Source organism: Chelonoidis abingdonii, chromosome 9 (assembly GCF_003597395.2).
Source record: "Chelonoidis abingdonii isolate Lonesome George chromosome 9, CheloAbing_2.0, whole genome shotgun sequence".
NCBI classification, from domain to species: Eukaryota; Metazoa; Chordata; order Testudines; family Testudinidae; genus Chelonoidis; species Chelonoidis abingdonii.
Window position 1 is genome coordinate 46,342,053 of NC_133777.1, and position 22,958 is coordinate 46,365,010.

The following is a 22,958-nucleotide window of genomic DNA, read 5'->3' on the forward strand; positions in this document are numbered from 1 at the left end:
TCTTTCTACCTTTGTACTTACAAAATTGGAACAGAAGATTAGAGAGCCTGTAGGTATGTGTGGTCACTCTCAGAGCCTAGAGAGAACAACCCAAAAACCACAAACAAAGGCTTCCCTCCCTTGAGATTTGAAAGTATCTTGTTTTCTGATTGGTCCTCTGGTCAGGTGTTGTTTGTTAACCCTTTCCAGGTGAAAGAGACATTAAGCCTTAGCTATCTGTTTATGACAGGAGTGCCCTAGGACACTGGGTTGCCCCAGTCCTGGACAGGTCTCTCAACAGGTAAACAATTACAGCAAGCACTTATACCTTTGTTACAGACAATAATGAGCAACAGCTGCATTTTGTTTATACATAGGCTATTCTGCTATCTTATTTTTCTCACTTTTGGGTGCCAGTCTATGTATTTGATTATCAGTGCAAGGTCGTGATCACTTCTCACACAGTTCTTTCCTACTCACCTCACACTATCCTCGCTTCTACAAATCTCATGTCATTAGGGTACAGCTGGCCTAACTCTTGCTAACAGACTGACATGCATTAAGATCCCCTACAAATCCTTGTCAATTCTTTCCCTTCTTCCACACTCCCCCCTTTTGTCCTTCTAGTACAACAGATATTCTCAAATCTCTATTTGCATTAAGCCGTGGATTTCTGATTCTACATCAGATGTTTCAACCTTAGGGATTTTTCACTGGATATAATGACAATACATGATTAGCATGGACATGAGAGGTGTTACTATTATTATGTCTTTTACAACAACAATAACATAATCCTACACTAACAACAATGCCAGCAATAATATCCCCATAGCAATAATATGATGGTTGTTGTACAGTTTTGGTTACAAAACATAATATATCCTACTTAGTACACAAAGTGGACACTCTGTAAGCTGTATGACAGGCACTCTTTTCAGCTTGATATATATTCTGAAATGTGAATTTGCCCTTGCAATTCAGAGATTCTTTGAATCTCTGGTAACAATGAAAGCAAATTTTGAAATCGATCAGGTACTAAGCTGGTCCAGTTAAAGGGTATCTGGAAACTAAGGCCTACTTGCAAAATTCTGTCTGCAGGCCAATAAACAACATGATTGCCTGCAGTGGTAATGAGATTAAAATGTATATCTTGCAATGTGGTGGTTTTAACATACACACAGCTGTCATTAGCTTGAAAAGTAAGTGTTCTGTCAGGATAGTTCCTTGTCCTCTACCCTCCCAGCAAACATTATCATGAACAGTGACAACTTCCCCTGGCTTCAGTTTATGGATACACTGAAGCTGCAGGGGTTCTAACAGCTAAATGTCCGTTGACTCCCTATTCCTATCCAAAGTATCAGGTGTTATTCTAGGGGCACTGACTATAAATCAGTTAGGTATACCAGGTGGTCTAATTTCCCAGATGTCTCGGTGAATTATCCAGTCCCACATGCATCCTCCCCATGGACCTGTCAGGATTCGGTATGTGGGAGCCCGCCCCCCACCCAACCGGTCCAAATGCTTGGAAGGAGCACTGTGAATGTCCACCCTTCCACCCAGAAAGTCTCCAGTATGTCTCCATGACCACAGATCAGTGGTACTCCTGATGTGTCTGTAAGGGCAGTGGGCCAAGTCTGGTGCTCAAGATCACTCTCCGAATGGCCATCAGCTGGTCATTCAGGAAATTCTGAATTTCTAAACATACTAGATCCCACTGCAATGCCTTCCCAGCCTCAGTGATATTCAATACCATCTCTGTTAGTAACTTCTGGGTCATAGAACTAAGGGTGGAAATAACATGTAACTCACCAACTCTAGCCTGTACTTGGGTTAGCTGAGCTCCAGAAATAAGGCTAGTGGCCTTTTCTAGTTGGCCTGATTTCTTATCATGTTCTTGGCTTTTAATAATCCAAATCCAAATGGCTGCTGAGCTATTGGCCCCATCCCATAGGGATCCGGTCAAGTCAGCCCTCTTCTTCCAGAGGAAATAACCCAGGCCCTCTGTTGTGCTAATCTAATGGCAGCCCCTAGTGTTGTATTAATCACAGTCCATTGATATCCTAATACATATCTCTTTGGTGTAGTGCTATATCACATCTGTTGGTTGTATACCTTTAACTAATCTCAGGTACTTTCAAGAGGCATTGACATTAATAGCATAGGAGGGGTGTATTGCAATAAGGTACAGGTTACATTATTCGTCACTGGAATGGTTTCAATACAAGTAAATTTCCAGTGGCAGAACAAACTCTTTGGGTATTCGTTTGATTATTCACTAATTGGGTAACCAAATAACAATAAGGGCTTCTTTCATGTAACACAGTACAAATTCCAGGAATAGCCATCATATCTACTTCACTATGGAACCATCAATTTCAATTACAGATTCTTGGGGTTCATTTGTAGTGATATCGTAGATTTCTATTTCCACTGATCCATTTATTCTCCACTCAATTGTTCACTTATATGGGATATCCTGAACTTTAAAAATATTTTTTCCTTTTTTTTTTTTGCCCAAACAATCTTTAAATAAATCACTAAAGTGTGAAGGCCTTGGCCATTGGTTTTATCAAATATATGGCATTGTCTGTATTTGGATGTATTACAGGGGTAATAGTGTAATGGAGGAGATGGCAGAGGGCAGTGGCAACAAAGTGCCTTTGGTACTTGTCATTTAAAAATCCAATTAGAGAGAGCAATACATGCTGAAGTATTTATCCAAAACACAGGGCACAGCCTGTAGAATAAACCCCAAAATCCAATCAATACCACATTCCCAAGCAGGGTCCCACAAATTTCTTCCTGCCAGTGTATAATTCTTTGTTTCTTCACCAGGATCAGTTCTTAATGTCCTTTCTAGTCAGGAATTCCTGGACTTTGGCAATTTCAGTGGAGTGAGTGTTCCTTCTTCTTTCCTCAAAACAGTCGTGGTTCAGCATCCTACAGGGGAGAGGTTACCAGCACATCACCCTGTAATGGTTTTGATTCTTCTAGAAAAATCCAAAGGCACAGTAGGTCTGTCAGTGGACAAGGGAGAGGTTACTAGCACTTCACCTTGTCCTTTTTCCCTGCTGTCCAGAAGGCACAGAAGGAGAAATAGGCTAATCATCAGTAGGAGAATTCTCCCGAGGTGGGAGGGGTCTTTTTGCAGTGAGAATCATGGGTCCAGCAGTCAGTCTTTGGCACTTCACAGCGGTGTTGGTAGTCAGCAGGACTTAATAAGGGCCTTTCCAGCATGGAGCCAAAGCAGTCTTTCGTTGGTGGACCTTTACATAGATCCAGTCTCCTGGTTTCAAGGAGTGGCAGGGCTGCTAGGGTCTTTGGGTAGCGCTTCTTTACCTGTGAGAAAAGAAACCTAACACATTTCATTAGTGCCTGGCAGTGTTTTGCAGATCTCATAGCTGCTTGGGCACATTCAAGCCCCCCTTTTTTCTTGGTTGTCAGCCAAGTCTTAGCTGTGAGCAGTGTCCTTGAATGGGGCCAGTGTCTTATCTTTAGACTGAACATGCTAGCTATTTTTTTTTTTCAGTTAATTCATTCTGTTCTTTTCCTTCTTCCCTTCTTGGCTTCTTTTAACCTACAAAGGAAACTTCCACTCTTCACTCATACACCTTTTCCCAACCATGAACACATAAACATTGCCATTATACAGTACATTAGTCTTATTATTTCATGTATGCCACATATACCCTTCCATTAAAATAACTTTATTACAGAGCTTTGGAGCAACAAGCCAGGACAAGCACACCCACTTTGAGGAGTTCACTCAGTACAACCTCTGGTGTCCAATAGCTTCCCACCCTCCCCAGCCCTCTGGCTAGAAATCTGAGGTAGCCAGAAGGAATCCCATGTACAATATGGGGAGTGGGTTAACTTTTCATGTCCTTGCTTCCAAAGACTGTTTGTAGGCAAATTTTAACAACAATTTTTTAATTAACAATCTGGCCAATGAAGTTTCTTTTTCTTACTTAAGCAAATGTTTAGACTTTAGTATATCACATTTTCCTGATTTATCCAAACACTTTGTATTCCAAAGTTGAATAAAACAAGTATCTGCATTTAACCCTTCTGTTTGATTTTAACTAGACTATCCTATGAAAATATTAAACACAACAATTTTTGGCCACGAGACAAACACCACAAGACAGGACATAGAACACAAAACATAATTCCTATTGTGCCAGTAAATGCATGATACGTTGAATGCTGTTCAGCTGGCATCAGTTTTCTCTGATTATCTGAAAGACAAAAAAAACAGAGATCTACCCCTTCTGGGCAGTCAATCATCACTTAAAATATACAAATACCCTTGTTGATTTCAGGCAAAACAGAGGAATTACCCCATATTTTCTTGTATTTGTTTCATAGGCAGCCCAGGTTTTCAGTGGCTTCTACCTTATCAGTTAGATAATTTGCATTAATACAGATGCTTTCTGGCTTGCTTCTGGATCCAAAGCTATCCACAGCTTAAAGATTCTTACCTTAAAAGGGACATAATTAACTTTACCAGAATTTTGATGGCTTTTTACTACTAACTCCTGCTTTCAAACACTGAAAGAAAAGCACTTCTTATAGTGCCCCTTAGAGCCTAATAGGATTTCAATTACATAGCACTGTATACATTCTTTAGCTAATTCGACCTGCCTAGAAGGAGGCGCCCTGGCTCCCCGCCGCACCTGAGGGGAACGAGGCCCGAACCGACGGGCTTACAGACACCAAGAACTTTCCTCTTCAACATTTTTACAAGGTTCAGCTGCTGTTCCCTCCAGCAACCACAGAGTTAACTTCTCACTTCTTCCTTGAATCACTTGCTTGTCTCCCAACAGCCACTTTTATCAACTCAAATCACCACTTCAAGTATCCTCCTGGGTATTTGAAATCCACATGGTTATACTTACGTACTTCCTCCTTCCTTCCACTATGCTCTCAAAATTTTCCAACCTGTTTTCCAATCTCTCTGTCTGTTGCCTGCCCGCTTGGGCCCGAGTCTGCTTTTCTCGCTGAACCGTCCCTTCCATGGGCACCGACTTGTTCCACTACAGTTTAGGTAGGAGGGTGGGCTTCTCAAGTAGCCCCCACCCTTCCTGGTCTCTTCCCTTAAACATTCTTACTCACAAGACTACACGAGTCCTCTCTCGTGAGGCTTGCCACCTGGGCAGAAACGCATGGCTGATTGACGTTTAACTATTCAATTTCTCTTGTAGCAAACACACCGCTTTTATGGCGTATGCTGAGCACAAATGGTTAAATTTTAACAAGTCCCTGAAGGACCGGTGCTTGCTTAGCCAGAGCTTCCTTTTCTACCTGGAAGTCCTGTCTCAATGCCTGCAACTTGCCCTGGGCGTAGGTTTAAGTTGCTACCTGGTTCATGATCTATGCTCTTAATTGCTCAATTCTAGTTATCAAGTACACATCTCTTCCCTTTTCTCCAACTTCCCTATTGCCCAGTCCTGCTACAACTGGGGTAGATCCACCTGCCACCCTTCCTGGTCAACCAGGGTGGAGAGAGGAATGCTTTTTGTATTCTGTAATGTGATCCTTGGCCACCTATCCATGTGATGATTTCTATACAAATGTTGTAAACTTGACTGTAGTGCAGTATTTCCATTAAAATATCAGGGCTAATCATTGTGTACAGATTTTTCTTCCTTCTTGATCATACACAATGAGATTGGCACACACTCCAGAGGGAAGGGAGGAAGATGCATCTGATGGAATCAGTCATTTAATAAAAACAGAATTAGAGGTGATGGGAGAAGATAGTAGACCTGAAAGTTTGATCTCTGTTAAGGACACTCACAAATGACTAATGTTTGACTTCCCCTTTAATTTATCTGCTAGGGTATCGCCTCTGGATTCCAGATACTAATTTGTAAGCAATTCCCAGTTCCTGTTCAGAGGTGTGAAACTCCTTTTATTTTGTAGCAGTTGCAACATTTTGTGGTGGCCGAGAGACAATAATTAGCCTCTTCTTCCCCTGGGGTTGGGAGGTCATCTCAGCTTGCTGTAGATCAGAACAAATAAGGAAGTTATCAGCCCTGTAAATTTCAGTTCCACTAAAGCTGCTTGAGTCAGTCTGGGAAATGGGATAATACATTTACCAGCCGGTGGAAATGTCCACAAAAAACCCCCACAAAACTCTCTCTCCATCTTGTTAGCAGCAGGGCTGTTAAATAACAAATCAATCCTTTTTAGTTCCTTAACACATTAACAGTTGTGTTTAGCCTGATTCTTTGTTGATTTAGAGCTGTCTTCAGCACTCCCTTTGCCCACATCCAGTGCTTCGAGGTTGAGTTCTATCACATACACAGTCATGGTGTTTAGGCCACTAAACTTGCAGCCACCCTGACGTGAACCTTGAATTTTTTTAGCCTCAATAGTAACACTGCACTTTATATGACTCAGTATTTTGTGGAACAGTTTAATAGTTTTTCCTCCCTGCTTTCTGTCTCTTCCCGTTGGGTGAGGAAGCCCCATGAGGTAATTGGGTTGTATAAATACACAGGTGGAACTACCAGAAAATCTCAACCAGCTGTCATTGGGTATCCCAAGCCACATGCTAAGGAGCACTGAATACAGACTGTCAGTCCATTCATAATGAATGGGGGACCCAAGAGATGCAAATAGTGGCAATGTCTGAAGTGCTCTAAAGTACTGGATAGCCTGACTGGTTTTCAAGAGTGCTTTGAGCCTCCCTTTGAACTCTTCCCGTTTGGACTCTGAACTGGGGGATGTCAGCAAGCAAGGGTCATAGACCACAAGGAGCCCTTCTGACCTTAGAATCTCGTCTGACTGCCTGTATTACCCAGAACTTCGCCCAACACGTTCCTTTGGAACTGCAGCTTTAAAAAAAAAAAATCCAAAAAAGATGCGTGTGTGGAAGTGCAGCCCACAGGCTTCAGTTCAGCTGAGTCATTCGTCCATCTCCTCCCATTCTTTGAGTTTGGAGGCTGTTGCACACCCCACCCCCCCAAAAAACAAACAAAAAACCCCCCTCAGGTTTGCCTGTCCTGGGACACTGCCCCACATGCATATCTGTAAAGCTGGGCCCTTGTAGTACTTTCAAGGAAGCCAGAACATCTGGCGAGGGCTGCCTTGACTCAGGGATGCTGCCAAGCGTGTTTGTGTGGCCCGACCAGGAGCAGTGCAGCGTGTGCAGCTTTCTTCACCAGCAGGTGGTGACAGGTCAGCAAAGGTTTGTGACTTCAGGGTAGCCATTCTGTGTCTCCAGGCAGTTTCTTGCTTGTCTCTGTAAGGGCTACCACATTTTACTGAAGGCTGAAAATCCGAGGAACCCTTTGCCTCTCTGGTGCTTAAAGCTGCAGCGCTTTCAAAGAATCTCGTGTTCCTTCCCCTCCCAGGCAAAACCAGAATTCTGTATCTAGGTCAAGCAAAACAGCTGCTCGTAAACCACTGTGTTCGCCTTTGCACTCTGTGATGTCCCTGGTATGCTGGATTAGTGACATGGTACTTGAGGCAGTTAATCCTGCCATTGTCTGGTAATCAGAGTAGTTTTACCAAGGGGTGCTTTGAAACTTCTCACTCTCACTTCCAGGAATTTGATGTTTTGGCCTGTAAGTTGTCCCATCTTTGACACAATGGAGACTTTTCCCAGTTGGGTGGTAGAGAATCTGTTAGAAGTACATGTTCCCAAGGCAGCTGTAGCACCTCTCTCCTTAGCTGCTTTCTGGAAGGTGTCCCAAATGAAACCTAGTCTCTTTGGATTCCCCTAGGAAGTGGCTGCATAGTAGAAGCAGTTTATTGGTCTTCCAGGAGCATGTTTATAAACTATCACCTGCACGACTGCAGCCCCATCTTTGTATCTTCACATCCAACCAGCAGAACTTGCATGGAGGAGGGAGTTGGCTTTGTATTGTCCAAGCATTATTAACAGTCTGCCTTGTGTGCATTTACCCCATTTTGGACCCGAATGGTGCAGACACCGTATTCTCATTCCAGATCAGTGGTTCCCAAACTTTAACAACCTGTGAACCCCTTTCACTAAAATGTCAAGTCTCACATACCCCCTCCTCAAAATGAATATTTCCAGGGATTTTCTCCTTTACTTGAGTATAAATTATAAAAACATGATCTTGGAAATATAAAATTTGTTTTTATGACATACTTATTACACACTTTATTATTATTTATCATTACAGTATTTTTATTACATTATGAAAATGGCAGCACTCTTCCAAGATCTCACTTTTATAGCTTGTGTCACTTTGAATAAGCCTGTTATAAGACAAGGCTCCTATGTTTCATACTGTTTCACATCTGATACTCCTTGATGAAGGTACTTAAGAAGCCAACTCAGAGTTCCTCCTACACAAGCATTCGGGTCTTGAGCAATCCAGGCAAACAATGCACGTTAGAACAAAGCTTAAACTTGTTCTTCCTAATAATTTTAAAAACAATACTAGCTGCCTATTTAATTTAAAAAACAGCAAAAAATATCCACCTCCCTTTCCATTTCTTGTAAGGAGTTTTGAAGTTTCAATCCTCTCAGTGTGATAGAGATGCTTGCTCTGATCTGCTTAGCTCTTGGAAGTCCCTAGGGACAGCTCTGTCCGCCATTAGGGAATATTTTCCCCGAGAACCCCCTGTAACATTTTGCAAACCCCAGTTTGGGAACCACTGTTCTAGATTAATTCATCAACACTGCTGCTGTACATCTGATGTGCACTGCGTAGTCTGCTGAAGAGCAGATTCGATACGAGCTGTGGCTTCACTCTTCTCTTCCCTGAGCTCTCCTACTGAGAGGTGAACAAGAGAAGTCTGTTCTTGCGTGAGCCAATAGCTTGGTGCATTGTTCAAGGATCTCCTATATAAATATGCTACTGTTCAGCTGTCTACATCCTTACAAGGTCCCCATCAGTGCAGTATTTGGGTGCCTGTTTCTGCCCAAGTTGCATAACCTTGCTGCCTGTTTACACAACACGGGCATATCTCACCGTCTTTAATGTCGAGAAGGTAGGAGTTTGATTTCAGGTTTTGGATGAGAACAAAATGGAGACTTGATTACACGCCAGGCGCCTGCTTGTGGTGAGGCTGAACATGATGACGACGTTGTCTTTTGGATTTGCGGCTTTAGCCTCTGCTGCAGCTTGCCCAGCTCTGCTGTTCAGGAGAGGAAGCTTTGTCCTGGGCTCATGTAATTCTGATCTCTTCTCTGCCACCCACCTCTGCCCTCCCATAGGGCTGCCTGCCGGAGGTGAATTCTCACTGAGCGATACCCTCCGTGCAGCCTGCATGTAGCTCAGAGGTTCTGGGGAAGATTTGTTGAAGGGCCAGAGAAGGCCAAGCCTAACTGCTGCTGCTTGGCAGGCCACTAGCCTTTTCTCCCAAGCTCTGGTTCCCAGAGTGTATACATGGCAGCCCTCTGTGCCCTTGGCCACTAATCTCTTGTTTTTCTGTTAGGCTCCACCCAGAGGTAATGGATTGCAGAGGGCAAACCTGAGAGAGGTTCTGGACTCCTGGGACCTGAATCTTGATGTTTCTGCACCATAGGCAGGTCGGGGAAATACCCTTGTCTTCAGGGTTCCCTATATAGTTCCCCAAGAAGTCACTGGTCATCAGTGTGTGTCCCTAATAGCCCAATTCAGGAGCTGGAATTTCCATCCTCTGTGGAGGAGGAGAAGATGGAAAAGTCCTAGACATACAAAAAGGAAGCCCTAGAGTGAGTGAGTCTGACCACCCATTCATTCTGTATGGGGCAAACGGAGCTCAAAGGCCTTGCTTCATTGGCAGGTGTATGAGTGAGGCCTGTGGAGCCAAAGAAAAGGCTCCTACCCTAGAGATCAGAGCTGGGGTAGATCTTGGTGAGAGCGAGACCCTCCCTTCTGGAACACCGCAAGGCAGTAACCTGGGCATCCTCCTGTTTTCTCACAGGTCTCTGCAAGTGTGGTCGGCAACCTAGGGCACATGTGCCAAAAGTGGCACACAAGCCGATTTTGGAAGGCACCTGCAGCGGGCTGAGTCCTGCTGCCGGTCCCACTCAGCACCTGCTGCTGGCCTGGGGGAAGGAACCCCAGGCTGGCAGTGGGCTGTGACCCCAGTTGGCAGGAGCTGGTGGCGGAAACCCCAGAGGGGGGTGGGCGGAGACGCTCAGCCCACCACCGAAACCTCAGAACTCGGCAAGCTGACCCACTCAGCCCTTTGCAGCTCTAGGGTTCTGGCTGCTGGCCCCTTGCGAGCCGGGGTCCCAGCTGCAGCCCCTCTCACCTTGCTTCTGGTGGGAGTTCCAGCGCAGGCCCCTTGCCAGACAGGGTCCAGGCCTCTGGCCTTGCTCAGCCCTACCAGCTGCCAGCTCTACTCTCCTCAGCTGCCAATCTGGGATTCCAGCCAGTTAACAACTGATCACTCAGAAGCCTGTGTGCAGCTTAAAGAATCCAAATACGTGCCACCAGACACTGGAAAACTCAGCAAGGAAAAGCAAGGGTGAGGATCACACTAAACTGGTGAGATCTGCATTTTAATTTAATTTTAAATAAAGCTTCTGAAACATTTTGAAAACCTTGTTTACTTACATATAACAATAGTTTGGTTATATATTATAGACTTATAGAGAGACCTTCTAAAAACCATTAAAATGTATTACTGGCACGCAGGGCCGGCCCCAGGTACCAGCTTAGCAAGCAGGTGCTCGAGGCGGCCACTTCAGAGCGGGGCGGCACGTTCAAGTATTCGGCGGCAATTCGGCGGAGGGTCCCTCACTCCCACTCAGAGCGAAGGACCTCCCGCTGAATTGCCACAGAGCGTGATCGCGATTGCGGCTTTTTTTCTTTTGGTTGGGGCAGCAAAACCCCTGGAGCCGGCCCTGCTGGCACGCTAAGCCTTAAATTAGAGTGTCTACATGAAGACTCGGCACAGCACTGCTGAAAGGTTGCCAATCCATGCTATGTGGCGACATCCATTGGCAGCCCGCCCATTACTCCTGGAGTGGCTCCCTCTGCTGGACTGCTGCAGCATTGCATCCTGACGCAAGTTCGGTCTGAGCATCTCCAGTGAAACCCCACCGTCCATAGGCTTCCCTCTTCCACACAGCAGCGTGGTGCAGCCCATATGATCAGCCTGCCTGTGCGAGCAAAGCATCGAAGTAGCTAGAGCTGCAGGAAAAGCTATGCTGAATTTCTCTCCGCCTGAATCTTTGTTTGCAAAGAAGGAAATGGATAACAAAATATGAGTTTGCAACATGCACTTGTATTTAAAAAGCAGCCAACTGCATTGGTTGTAAATAAGGAGGGACGGGGTATCAGGAAATGTGGTGAGAGGAATGTACTGTGGGTGTGGATCTTTGCAAGTCTCTATCTGGGGAGTGAACAGGTGCAACAGAATATATAAGCCTGATTTTGTATGATGTTTCCTTCCCCTTCACTAGACTCGAGTATGGAGCAGCAATTGCTGTGAGGATAGACCCTGCAGTGAGGCCCAAAGAACCCAACACCCATCCCACAGCTGCTGGGCCCTGTAATTTTGGGGACTGACTCTCCATCCAGCTCCTTTCCCTCTTCTGCCCGGATGGATTGGGGGAGGGGAGCACCCTGAAGGACAGAAATACAAGTGGTGGCTGGTGCTGTGCATGCTGTTAAATAACCAGCCCTGCCTGCCTCCTCTGGGATACATGATGGACAACTGAAGCCAGAGAAGAGCAGGAGGCTTGGACCGCCCGCCCTGCTGTAAGTCCCAGCTGAGGGGTATTGCTGTGCTGGGAGGAGGGGCGGGGGGAATCGGGGAGGGGTTCTAAGGGCAAGGGGCAGCAGCCACATCGCCCGGTGTCTGGGAACCAGACCCCAGTTAGAGTGACCTGCAGAGTGTAGGAGGAGGGAGAAAACCCTCAGGGCTGGTTCTGGGGTATCCTCTCCCCAGTCACAGTTTGACCCTCCCTGCCCCGTGAGATGTTCCCATCCTGGCCCGGGCAGGAGCCATGGCTGGTCAGCAGGCTCTGGGAGTCAGAAGTGAGTCGTTCCTGGCAGGAAGGGGGTAGTGGCAAGCAGAGAGGGGGTGGACTCCACAAGAGGAAGGGAAACAAGTTCCCATGGGAGACCCAGCTGCTGGAGGAGACTTTTTCCCCCTACTCCCTCATGAGCTGCGGTGCCGCCGGCAGGGACTCTGAGCAGCCCCAGCCAAGGGCGAGGCTGGGGTTTGTTCTGAGCCTTATTTGGTGCTAACTCTGCAGAACGCAGCCTGGCATATGCCAGGAAGTCGTATTGCAGACCCAGCACTAACCATCTCTCCCAAGGATTGCTGCCAGCCCCCTGCAAGTGGCAGCTCCAAGAACTCCTGCACGCACAGAGCAGCTGACCCCCCATCCCGCCCCAGCCCCAATTATGATTATGGGGATACGAAATTCTAGCTCTGAGCCTCCCTGCCTTCAACAGCTGATCATGCCCCAAAGGGCTGCGCCAGAGCTGAGGAAACAGAGCCAGCTGTTGAGGAAACACATCCCAGGGCTGGAGTATGCAGTCCAACCCCTCCCGCACATCACGGGCATTAGTTCTGTCAGAGGCTGACCCTGCCAGCTGCTCAGTAGGCAGAACCCAGCCAGGTGCTGAGCAGGTATCCCAGGCCTGGAGCTTAAATACCTGTAGAGGCGGCAGTCAGCCCAAGAAGGGTGGGCAGGGGGTGGCGTAGAGCAGTGTCCCCAACCTTTTCGTCTGGTAGGTGCCAGACGAAGGACCGTGGCAGCGGTGGAGCATCTGCCAAAATGCAGCCGAATTTCTGCAGAATTTTGGTGGCGACACCTCTCGATGATGTCGCTTGTCGGCGGCAAGCAGCGCCATAGAGAGGCGGCGCCGCCAAAATGCTGTGGAAATTCGGTGGCATTTCTGTAGATGCTCCACCGCCGGCCAGGACACGGATGCATTTAGATGCCCCTGCGGGTGCCATGGTGCCTGCAGGCACCGCGTTGGGGACCCCTGGCGTAGAGTCTCAGGCTGAACTGCAGGCTGCAAACAGAGCCAGTGTCACTTCTCACAGCCCCAATGCACAGAGCAAGAGAGGACTAAGGCTGCTGCAGCTAGAATTTCCTTCACTCTGGCTGCAGGGCCTGGGCTCGCCCAACATGTGACCCTGGCTGTCAGAAAACTCCCCAGCTCCCTTGAAAAAATGATCCTCCCCTCCCCCTCATCACTGCCAAGAACAAACTGCAGGGGTCACCTCTTGCTTAGGCAGGGCTGGCTCCAGTCACAGTACGCCAAGCACATGCTTGGGGCAGCATGCCGCAGGGGGCGCTCTGCCTGTTGCTGGGAGGGTGGCAGGCGGCTCCGGTAGACCTCCCGCAGGTGTCTCCGCGGAGAGGGCCGCTGGTCCCGCGGCTCTGGTGGAGCATGCACAGGCACGCCTGCGGGAGGTCCATCAGGGCTGCGGGACCGGCAAGTGACAGAGAGCCCCCTGCGGTGTGCCGCCATGCTTGGGGCAGTGAAATGGCTAGAGCCGGCCCTGTGCTTAGGGAGGGGGCATTTGAGCTCTTTACATTGGCTCTGTAGTGAAGTGAGCTCCTAACCAGCAAGGTCGCTAATAATAGCAAGAGGCAAGAGTTTATTTGAACTGAACAAATTCTTTAAAAGAGACCGGGTGGGGAGTAAACAGAAGCCTAAATTGCAGCAGGTAGCATGTAAGCGGGAAGTAGAAGTGCTGAGATGGCTTGTGAAGAGCAAATAACTGAAGGGATATAAACAAACACTGAAAAACACTTTATGGAGATCAGAAGCCTGTGAACAATTAAAGATGACAAGGACACTGCTGACAAGCTAATATTTTTGTGTGTTCATCATCTTTATTACAGAGGCTATTGGCGAGAGATCTGTCCTGGACCAGTTCTCTTCTAGTAACAGAGGTACCATCGGGGCTTGAGAGAACAGAAGAGGCAGTCCCAGACCAAGCCGATAATTTATAGAGTAATCCCCACTCCCACTTCTTCGAGCTGGACTTCATCCTGCTACTGTCAGTCAACGCCTAATCCCACCCTTTGACCCCTTAAACCCTGCCCACCTATCACCAGAAGTCCTGCCCCATGTGACCCCTCTAAGAGCTCCTCCCACTGCCCTCTACCAATCAGGATGGGTTTCGCCCCCGTAGGACCACCCCGCGAGGGATTTAACCAATCGGGGAGTTCAGGGAAGGGTGATCCATCTGGAAGTGGTTCTTATGACCCCTCTAAGAGCTCCTTCCACCACCCACGACCAATCAGGTCGGGTTTCAGCTGTTGGGGACCACCCCTGAGAGGAGATTTGACCAACGAGGAGGAAGTCCGGGGTGGGGTGATCCATCCGGAAGTGGTTCGTGTGATCCCTCTAAGAACTCCTCCCATCGCCTTCTATCAATTGTAATGGGTTTTGGCCACATAGGTCCACCCCAAGAGCAGACATAACCAAAATAGGGCAGATTCTGGGAATGGGTGAACTGCCCAGAAGAGTGTGGTGTGACTCCTCAAAGAACTCCTTCCAGTGCCCTTTGCCAATCAGTGCACAGCACCATCACCCCATAAGTCCCAGTGTCAGGCAGAAGAGGCCATCTTTTACCCAGAACGTGTGTTTTAGAAATCGTGGAAACATGGACTCCTTCACAACCCCTATGAGAACTTTGGACTTTGTTTTAGCCCTGAGAGTCTTCTATCATCTGTGGAGAAAGTGCTACATCAGCGACAGTTCTGCGGAGGAGGTGGGAGCGACCGAGGATACGCCATTAATGGATACGCCAGAGCCCAAACTGAAACCCGAAACCCAACTACTTGTGAGACACCCCCCCGGAGGAGGAAGGTGAGGTGAATGGAAAAGACGTCGCACAGGTAAATGAATGATTAAGAAGTGACGGATGATGATGGGGTGTAATGGGTTAGGAATCAGGAGTTGTGTGAATCTAAAAAGAAGCAGTGGGAACTTGTTTCTTGTCTGAAAATCTTTCAACAGCTTTCTAGAGGCCCCGGATAGCTTTGCATCAAGCAGCAAAGATGAACCAGGCCCACCTGGTTTTTGCTCAACGCTGATACAAATTGTTGAAGAGGACTCCGAGGATGACAGCTATGAGTTTAAGAGGAGGCGTGGCATGGAATTGTCTGAGCCAGTGCCATGTTGTGAGCGTAAAAAAGTCATGCGGACTATTGTACAGGCTGCTGTTTATGCTGTCCTTAAACACTGCCTTAGGGAAAAGCTTTTTGAAGATTGTGAGGGCTGTGTCATAGATGCGCCAGCCCAATGGCACCATGACTGTGTCTTGGACTTCAGAGGCTATAAACTGCAAGCTCTGGGGCCTGTGTGCTAAGCTGTGTTTGGAAAGCTTATTAAACACTGTTACTGCTATAGGTTATGCTATGCAATGTCTGTGCCTGACCCAAGAACATTTAGTGCAAGAGGTGACCTTGTTAAATGCTGTGCAATTCAGTGGAGACCCTGACCATGTTTTAAAGAAAATGACCAAACTGGAAGATGCCTGCTTACAGCGTTATATTGACCCTTTAGTCCGCACAAAATGTTACAGAACCTTGCTTAAGAAAAAGACTATTTGTAAGAAATCTAAAAGGATTAAGTTAGAGAATAGAGAGGGTAGCTGTAAATTAAAAAAAGAAAAAGAAAACATTGAAAAGGGCTTTGTGACGATCTGTGTTTCTGTTAGAAGGTCTCTGGCCCTTAAGTGAGCTAAAAGTTTTAATGAAGCATCTTTGTTTTCAAGGAGCTGTATGTCTTAAATAAGAAATAAATAGTTTGTGAGAAAGTAGCTCTTGTGTTTTTGTGTAAAAGAACCATTTACAGCAAAAACCTGAACTGTATGTTGTTGGAGGGGAAAGATCCTAAAAATGTGTTTACAATAAAACAAAAAAACAAAAGAATCTCAGAACAAAACAAAAAAAACCCCAGGGATGGTTCAGACATGTGTTTGAGTACAATAGAGCTGACTTATCCTGTTGAACTGAATGGTTTTAACCACACCCGCACTGAATTAGCCAGGGTGACTGGGATTACTCACCCTTGTTGTCATAGGGTTAAATTTGATGGGTGTGCACTCACGGTAAGGGGGCGGGTGGGTGAGGATAGTGAATTCTGATTAATATGAAATGAAAGAAAATCTCAGGAATTGGCAGATGCTATTGGACAGTTTAAATATAACCCCTGGAGTTGGCAGAACTCTATTGGACAGTTTAAATATGGCCCAGGGAGCTGGTGGAATGTTATGGGTCATTCTTTCTAGAACCCCTCTCCCCCCAACTTTAAGCACGAAAGAAAGATGTTTTTAAAAAAAACAAGCCCCAAGACATTCATGGATATCTGCAAAGGGCCCCCACTTGGAAATGTTTAATACTGTAAGAAGGCCCTACAGAAAAATGTATTTTAACTAAAAGAAAAAAAAAGCCCAGTTGTGCAGACAACTTGAGTCCCCCACCCCAGATCGCAAAAGGGAATGCGAGGGGAGGGCTGCCTAAAGTCCTTAAGTATCTATTATTTCAGAGCTGTGGTGATTAAATTAACCTGCTAACTACTATTTTGAAATGTGTTTGAAACAAAGAGTTAGGACGGTATAAAAACCTCAGGTATTTTGGAGACTGTCTTTTTCAAAAGAAACTCTCTCGAATTGCTGCTGAACTGTAAGAAGAGGAGCTTTGCTCCCTGTTTTTAACTCTGAAAATACATATTATATAATGCCACTCTTTTGCCAGGCTGTCTTACTAAATAATTGTGCCTATCTTTATTGCAGTGTGATCTGTTTAGCATGGAACCAGTAACTTGAAGCTGCATTTCACAACTAGGCCAAGGTAAAAAAATATTTTTCACTACAGTTGTGCTTAATACTGGTAAATTAAAAAACAAAAACAAACAAACCGAAAAACCACTTCAGGTATTACACAGGTTGTATAGGGATTTGGGGATAATACTACTAACATTTTTGCTTGTTCTTTAAACTGAAGACCCAAACAAACATGGTGGGAAGCAGAACAACCATGTGCCTTTTAAATGCATGTGGTTTTTTTAAAAAGTATTTGGTTGCAAACTTAGTTTGGTGTGTTTATAAAGCTGATGTGTTTGTGTGTGAGAGAGGGGTCTGTGCAAGGCATAAATGTGGGTTTTTTTAAAGTATTTGGTTGCAAACTTGGTTTGGTGGGTTTATAAAGCTGCTAGGGTTTTGTGTATGTGTATGTGTGTGCGATAGGGGGTCTGTGCATTACATAGGTGTGACAGTTTGGATCACAGAAACCCCCTGGGAGCTGCCACCTGATGTGCCCAGACTACTTCTAGCCCTGCGTTCCCTGCCAGCTCAGGACTCCAGCACCTTGTCTTGCTGAGCCAGATGCTTCTGTCTGCTCCAGCAAAGACCCAGGGACTGAATTACTTGCCCCAAAGCTGCAGGTTTACCTGAAAGCAGCTAACAGAAGTGTTCCTGTCTTTAACACTCAGATTCCCAGCTGCCAATGGAGTCCAAACCCAAATAAATCTGTTTTACCCTGTATAAAGCTTATACAGGGTAAACTCATAAATTGTTGGCCCTCCATAACACCGATAGAGAGAGATGCACAGTTGTTTGCTCCCCCAGGTATTAATACATTCTCTCAGTTAATTAATAATTAAAAAATGATTTTATTAAATACAGAAAGTAGGATTTAAGTGGTTCTAAGTAGTAACAGACAGAACAAAGTCAGTCACCAAGCAAAATAAAATAAAATGCGCAAATCTATGTCTAAACAAACGGAATACAGATAAGATCCTTACCAGTTGCAGAATGCTCCCTGTTACAGACTAATCTCCTTTTAGCCTGGGTCCAGCAATCACTCACACCCCTTGCAAACTGTCCTTTGTTCCAGTTTCTTTCAAGTATTCAAGAGTGACTACAGGGCTCTGGGAGTACAGGTGAAGGAGTTTGGCGCGCAGGTGGTATTCTTTTTGATTCTTCCTGTCAAAGGTAGGGGTCCGGGCAGAGACAGATGCACATGGAGGTGAATGCCTGGCTGCAAAGATGGTGTCACCAGGAGGGCTTTGGCTTCCTCGACCACAGGGATGCTATTTGAGGTAGGACTGCTAGGCAGAGATGGCGTTCACCTGTCGAGGAGGGGAAAGACCCTATTTGCACACAGACTGGCTAACCTAGTGAGGAGGGCTTTAAACTAGGTTCGACAGGGACAGGTGAGCAAAGCCCACAGGTGACTGGGGAACATGGAGACCTGGGAGATGGGTCGGAAACAAGAGGGAGCGTGGGCTATAATGGCAGAGAGAAAGGAGGGTCAGGGTAAAACTGGGAGGCAAGATCAAACCAGTATCTTAGATGCCTATATACAAATGCGAGAAGTATGGATAATAAAGCAGGAAAAACTGGAAGGGCTAATAAATAAATAAACTATTACATTGTTGTCATAAATACACATGATGGAATGTTGGTATGGATGGTACAGCTTGCTCAGAAGGACAGACGGGAAAAAGGGAGGAAGGTGTTGCTTATATATTAAAATTTACACACTTGGACTGAGGTGGAGTGACATAGGAGACAGAAGTGTTGAGAGTCTCTGGGTTAGGCTAAAGGGTAAAAAACAAGGGTGATGTCATTATTTCATTTACATTATCACAAAGGTGATGTCTTTCAGAAGATTGAAAAATCTACAAGGGGGGAAGCTGTTCTAGACTTGATTTACAATAGGGAGGGGCTCGTTTGAGAATTTGAAAGTAGAAGGCAGCTTGGGTGAAAGTGATCATGAATCATACAGTTTGCATTCTAGGAAGGGTAAGAAGGGGACAGCAAAATAGAGACAATGGATTTCAGATTTGGTAAGCTCAGAGAGCTGATAGGTAAGATCCCATGGGAATCAAGACTGAGGGGAAAAACAACTGAGGAAAGTTGGCAGTTTTTCAAGGCCTATTAAGGCCCAAAAGCAACCTATTCCACTGGATAGGAAAGATAGAAAAGTTGGCAAAAACCACATTGCTTAACCACGAGATCTGCATGATCAAAAAAAAAAGGAGTCATTAAAAATGGAAATAGTCAGATTAGAAGGTGATATAGGCAAACAACACAAGAATGCAGGGGCAAGATTAGAAAGGCAAGGCACAAAATGAGCTCAAACTAGCTATGGAATAAGGGAAGAAGACTTTTTATCAATACATTAGAAGCTGGTGGAGAACCAAGACAGGTAGGCCCACTGCTCAGTGAGGAGGGAGAAATAGTAACAGGAACTTAGAAATGGCAGAGATGCTTAATGACTTCGTTTCGGTCTTCACCGAGAAGTCTGAAGGAATGTCTAACATAGTGAATGTTATGGGAAAGGGGTAGGTTTAGAAGATAAAATAAAAAAAACAGTTAAAAATCACTTAGAAAAGTTAGATGCCTGCATGTCACCAGGGCCTGATGAAATGCATCCTAGAATACTCAAGGAGCTAAGAGAGTAGGTATCTGAGCCTTGTGGCAATTGCCGGTACTGTTCTGCTGGGTCTCGCGCTTTCTCTTCTCTGGGGGTAGGTCAGGGCACTATTGCTTGCCTCTGAACCAGTTCTTATCATTCCCTGCTAGTGCCTTGGAGGAGGGAGTGGAGAGGGAGGACCTGGGCCCGCCCTCTACTCAGGTCCCAACCCAGGGTTGTGGTGAAACACTTGGACTCGCGTTTCTTCCCTGGGTTACTTCCTTCCTATACCCGTCAGCTTGTGAAGGCTTATCGCCTCTCTCTATACAAGCCTGGTGCCCCTTACCCTAGGGTTTCTGTTGGGCTTCCCAATCCACCGCGAGCACTCCTCCAACCTTCTATTTTTCTCTGGACAAACTCTTCTCTTCTGCAATCTGCACTCTGCTCCAATCCAAACCTTTTCTCCTTCAATACCACACCCTGTCTGACTGAAGCAGGGGTTTATATCCATGACTGAGTCAGGTGCTCTAACTGGAAGTCAGGTGCTCTAATTGGCCACAGCTGTTCTAGTTAATCTAAAGCAAACCTTCCTCCCTTGGACAGGAATAAGGCCCCCTGCTAACACTTTATGCTGCCCTCTGGCCATGCTGTATCACATATCCCCCCCCGCTCAACACCAAGGGTTGGGTACTCGGGACGAGAGGCAGTGTTGCGTGATAGGCCATCAGCGTGTTGCCATGTTGGCTTCCAGCCCTATGCTGGACCAAAATGGAAAGGTTGCAAAGAGAGGAACCACCTCGTCAATCTGGCATTTCTTTCCTTGTATCTATGCATCCACTGGAGCGGGGCGTTATCAGTCACAAGGGTAAACCGCCGCCCCAGGAGATAGTAGCGGAGAGTCTCCATAGCCCATTTTATCGCCAGACATTCTTTTCAACAAGCAGCGTATTTTTTGTTCCCTGGGGAGGAGCTTCCGGCTGAGGTACAAGATGGGGTGCTCCTCCTCCCTACCATCTGGGAAAGGATCGGCACCGAGTCCACCTCCGAGGCGTCCGTCTGCAGGATGAATTCCTTCTCGAAGTCTGGGGCCATGAGTACCGGATGGCAGCATAGGGCTGTCCGCATAATCTGCAAATGCTGCTTCCGCCGCATCTGTCCACTTCACTATCTCGGGGCCGAGCTTTTATCAGATCCGTCAATGGCCCCGCTCTTGTGGCAAATGAGGGAAGAATCTCCGATAGTATCTCAACTAACCCAAAAATGCTCTGACCCTGCTTCTTGCGGATCGGTCGAGGCCAGTCTTGTATTGCCTCCACCTTGTTCCATTGGGGCTTCACCACCCCTCTCCTACGACATGCCCGAGGTATTTGGCCTCAGCTAGTCCTATCACGCATTTCAGAGGATTAGCGGTGAGACCACCTTTCGCAAGGTCCAGCACCTGCTCCATTTGTCCAGGTGTGTCTCCATCAGGGCTATGTATAACTATGTCGTCTAGATAGGCGGCGGCATAGTTGGCATGGGTCGTAATAACTTTCCATCAGTCTTGGAATGTGGCAGGGGCCCATGGAGTCCGAAGGGAGGACAGTGTACTGGAACAGCCTCGGTGTAGAAAAAGCCAGTCTTTCCCTGGCATCCTTGGCGCGGGGTATTTGCCAATATCCTTTGTCAGATCTAGGGGTGGTTAGTTATTTGCCTTGCCTAACAGATCAACCAGCTCGTCATGCATGGTATCGGGTAGGCATCGAAGGGGATACTCATTTAATTTCCGGAAGTCGTTACAAAACTCAGGTGCATCAGGCTTGGGGACTAGTCATGATCGGACTGGACCACTGCTGTGGATTCTTCAATGACCGAGTTCAGCATCTTCGACTCCATCCTGAATTTCTTCCCTTTTAAGCTCCGGTATTCGATATGGTCTTATCTACTCACCTTACTCGGGCTGGTTACAATATTGATGTTGGACTAGTGCCGTTCGACCTGCGTTGGTACAAAATTACTCCTGGTTCGGTGGATCATTTCAATGACTTCAGTCCGTTGTTCTGGGTTAAGTCAGGAGATATCTTTACATGCTCCTGCGGCCGTTCTGCCTGAGGTTAAGACTCCTCGAGGTGACCAGACACTCTCTCTGTCCATGCCAGCGGCTCAGTAAGTTGATGTGGATATTTGCTCTGACTCTGGCGGTATCTGTGTTGGCTAACCTATAATTTCACTTCTCCGAATGGCTCCACTATCTCATATGGTCCGTGCCAACTGGCTAGGAGTTTGCTTTGTGGTCGGCACTAACACCATCACCCGTTCCCCGGCTGAAATCTTCGCCATTTTGTGCCCGACCGTGTTGTGATGTCCGCTGTGCCTCTTGTGCTTTTCAATGTCCGTACTATCGGGGTTAACTCGAGTTATCCGCTCTGGCATCTGTGTCACATGCTCATAATATTCTTTCTGGTTGGGTTGGTTCCTCCCATCCTCCTTGGCGATATCCAATATCCGCGTGGGTGGCGTCAATAAGAGTTCAAAAGAAGAGAAAAACCCGTGGACGCCTGGGAAACTTCCCGTAATACGAAACATTAGATTACGGCAAAAGAGTGCAGTCCTTTCCATCCTGTGCTCCACCTTCCCGGATCATACTTTTAAAGGTTCGATGATCTTTCGACAGTCCGTCTGTTTGTGGATGGTAAGACGGAGTCGAAAGGCTTGTATCACGGAGCAGGGCACATAAGTCTTTCATTGTTTTTGACGTAAACAGGGTTTCCCTGGTCTGTCAGGATCTCCTTGGGATGCCCACCGGCGAAACCTTTAGTAGTTCGTTAGCTATTGCCTTAGACGTGGGTTTCTTAAAAAGGATGCCTCGGGATGATCGTGTGGCAATATCAAGGATGACTAAGTACGTGCGTGGCCCCGTGCCGACTTTTCTAGTGGCCCAAGTATGGTCGCATAGCATCCCTCGAACGGGACATCAATAATGGGTAAAGGTACTAGTGGGGCCCGCAAGTGAGGCGGTGGGCTATCAGCTGGCATTCAAGGGGCAGAGGTACAATAACGCTGGACTTCTTGCCGTATTTCCTGGCCCAATAAAACCTTCTTAGTATTCTATCCAGCGTCTGTTACCACCTAGATGTCCCCAAATATAAATGACTGTGACTAACTCTAGTACGGCCCTTATGTGTTTCCCGTGGGACTAAGGAGTTGCTCTACTCTTCCCCTAGGTATTTGCTCATTCTGTAAAGATCACGTTTGAGCACGTAAATGCCTTGGGCTTTGGACTTTTCCGTCTACGGGCACTCCATTTACTTCCACTACCTCCTCCCTCAATGTTGCATATAGATGGATCTCGCCTGCCTGCCCAAGGTCTACGTGCAGTGCTGAACGACTAATTCCCGGGGGCTATTTTCAAAACTCTTCCCCTGGGGTGCCCACTTGGGCCAAGATACTCTCTGAGTCCTCCGTGACCCGACCTTCTCCTTGTCTCCTGGGCGGGTTCGCCTACCCACAAGGGAAGTCTTTTGATTAGCTGCCAGAATCCTAGTCCCTAACTTTTTAGCCGCCCTTCGTTCTCGCCTAGCCCTGCGGGGTTTTGCCAGGGATGAAGAACAAATTCTGGAGCAAATTCAGCAAACATTGGGCGAGCTATCTTTTAGTTGCCTCTGTCTCAACCTGGGGGTTG

General features: G+C 46.7%; 2 protein-coding genes and 2 long non-coding RNA genes across 4 annotated transcripts in view; 3 read left to right on the forward strand and 1 right to left on the reverse strand.

The window, feature by feature from the left end:
- The window catches only part of LOC142045769 (alpha-mannosidase 2C1-like), a 20,745-nt gene extending 6,828 nt beyond the window's left edge, over positions 1–13,917 (forward strand). Inside the window, exon 4 of the mRNA XM_075069500.1 lies at positions 13,769–13,917. Within this exon, the coding sequence (XP_074925601.1) occupies positions 13,769–13,836 (68 nt within the window). The 3' untranslated portion in view covers positions 13,837–13,917. The remainder of the gene's footprint in view (positions 1–13,768) is intronic.
- Positions 1–22,958, forward strand: part of LOC142047319 (uncharacterized) — a 117,350-nt gene that overhangs the window by 19,464 nt on the left and 74,928 nt on the right. The gene's annotated exons all lie outside the window — the stretch shown is intronic.
- LOC116822605 (alpha-mannosidase 2C1-like) overlaps positions 1–22,958 on the forward strand; it is a 101,437-nt gene that overhangs the window by 14,507 nt on the left and 63,972 nt on the right. The window lies entirely within an intron of this gene.
- LOC142047320 (uncharacterized) lies at positions 3,496–4,612 on the reverse strand. Its single transcript, XR_012656535.1, has 2 exons — positions 4,519–4,612; positions 3,496–4,438 (listed from the first exon to the last, which is right to left on the reverse strand). It is a non-coding gene; the product is annotated as an uncharacterized LOC142047320 (long non-coding RNA).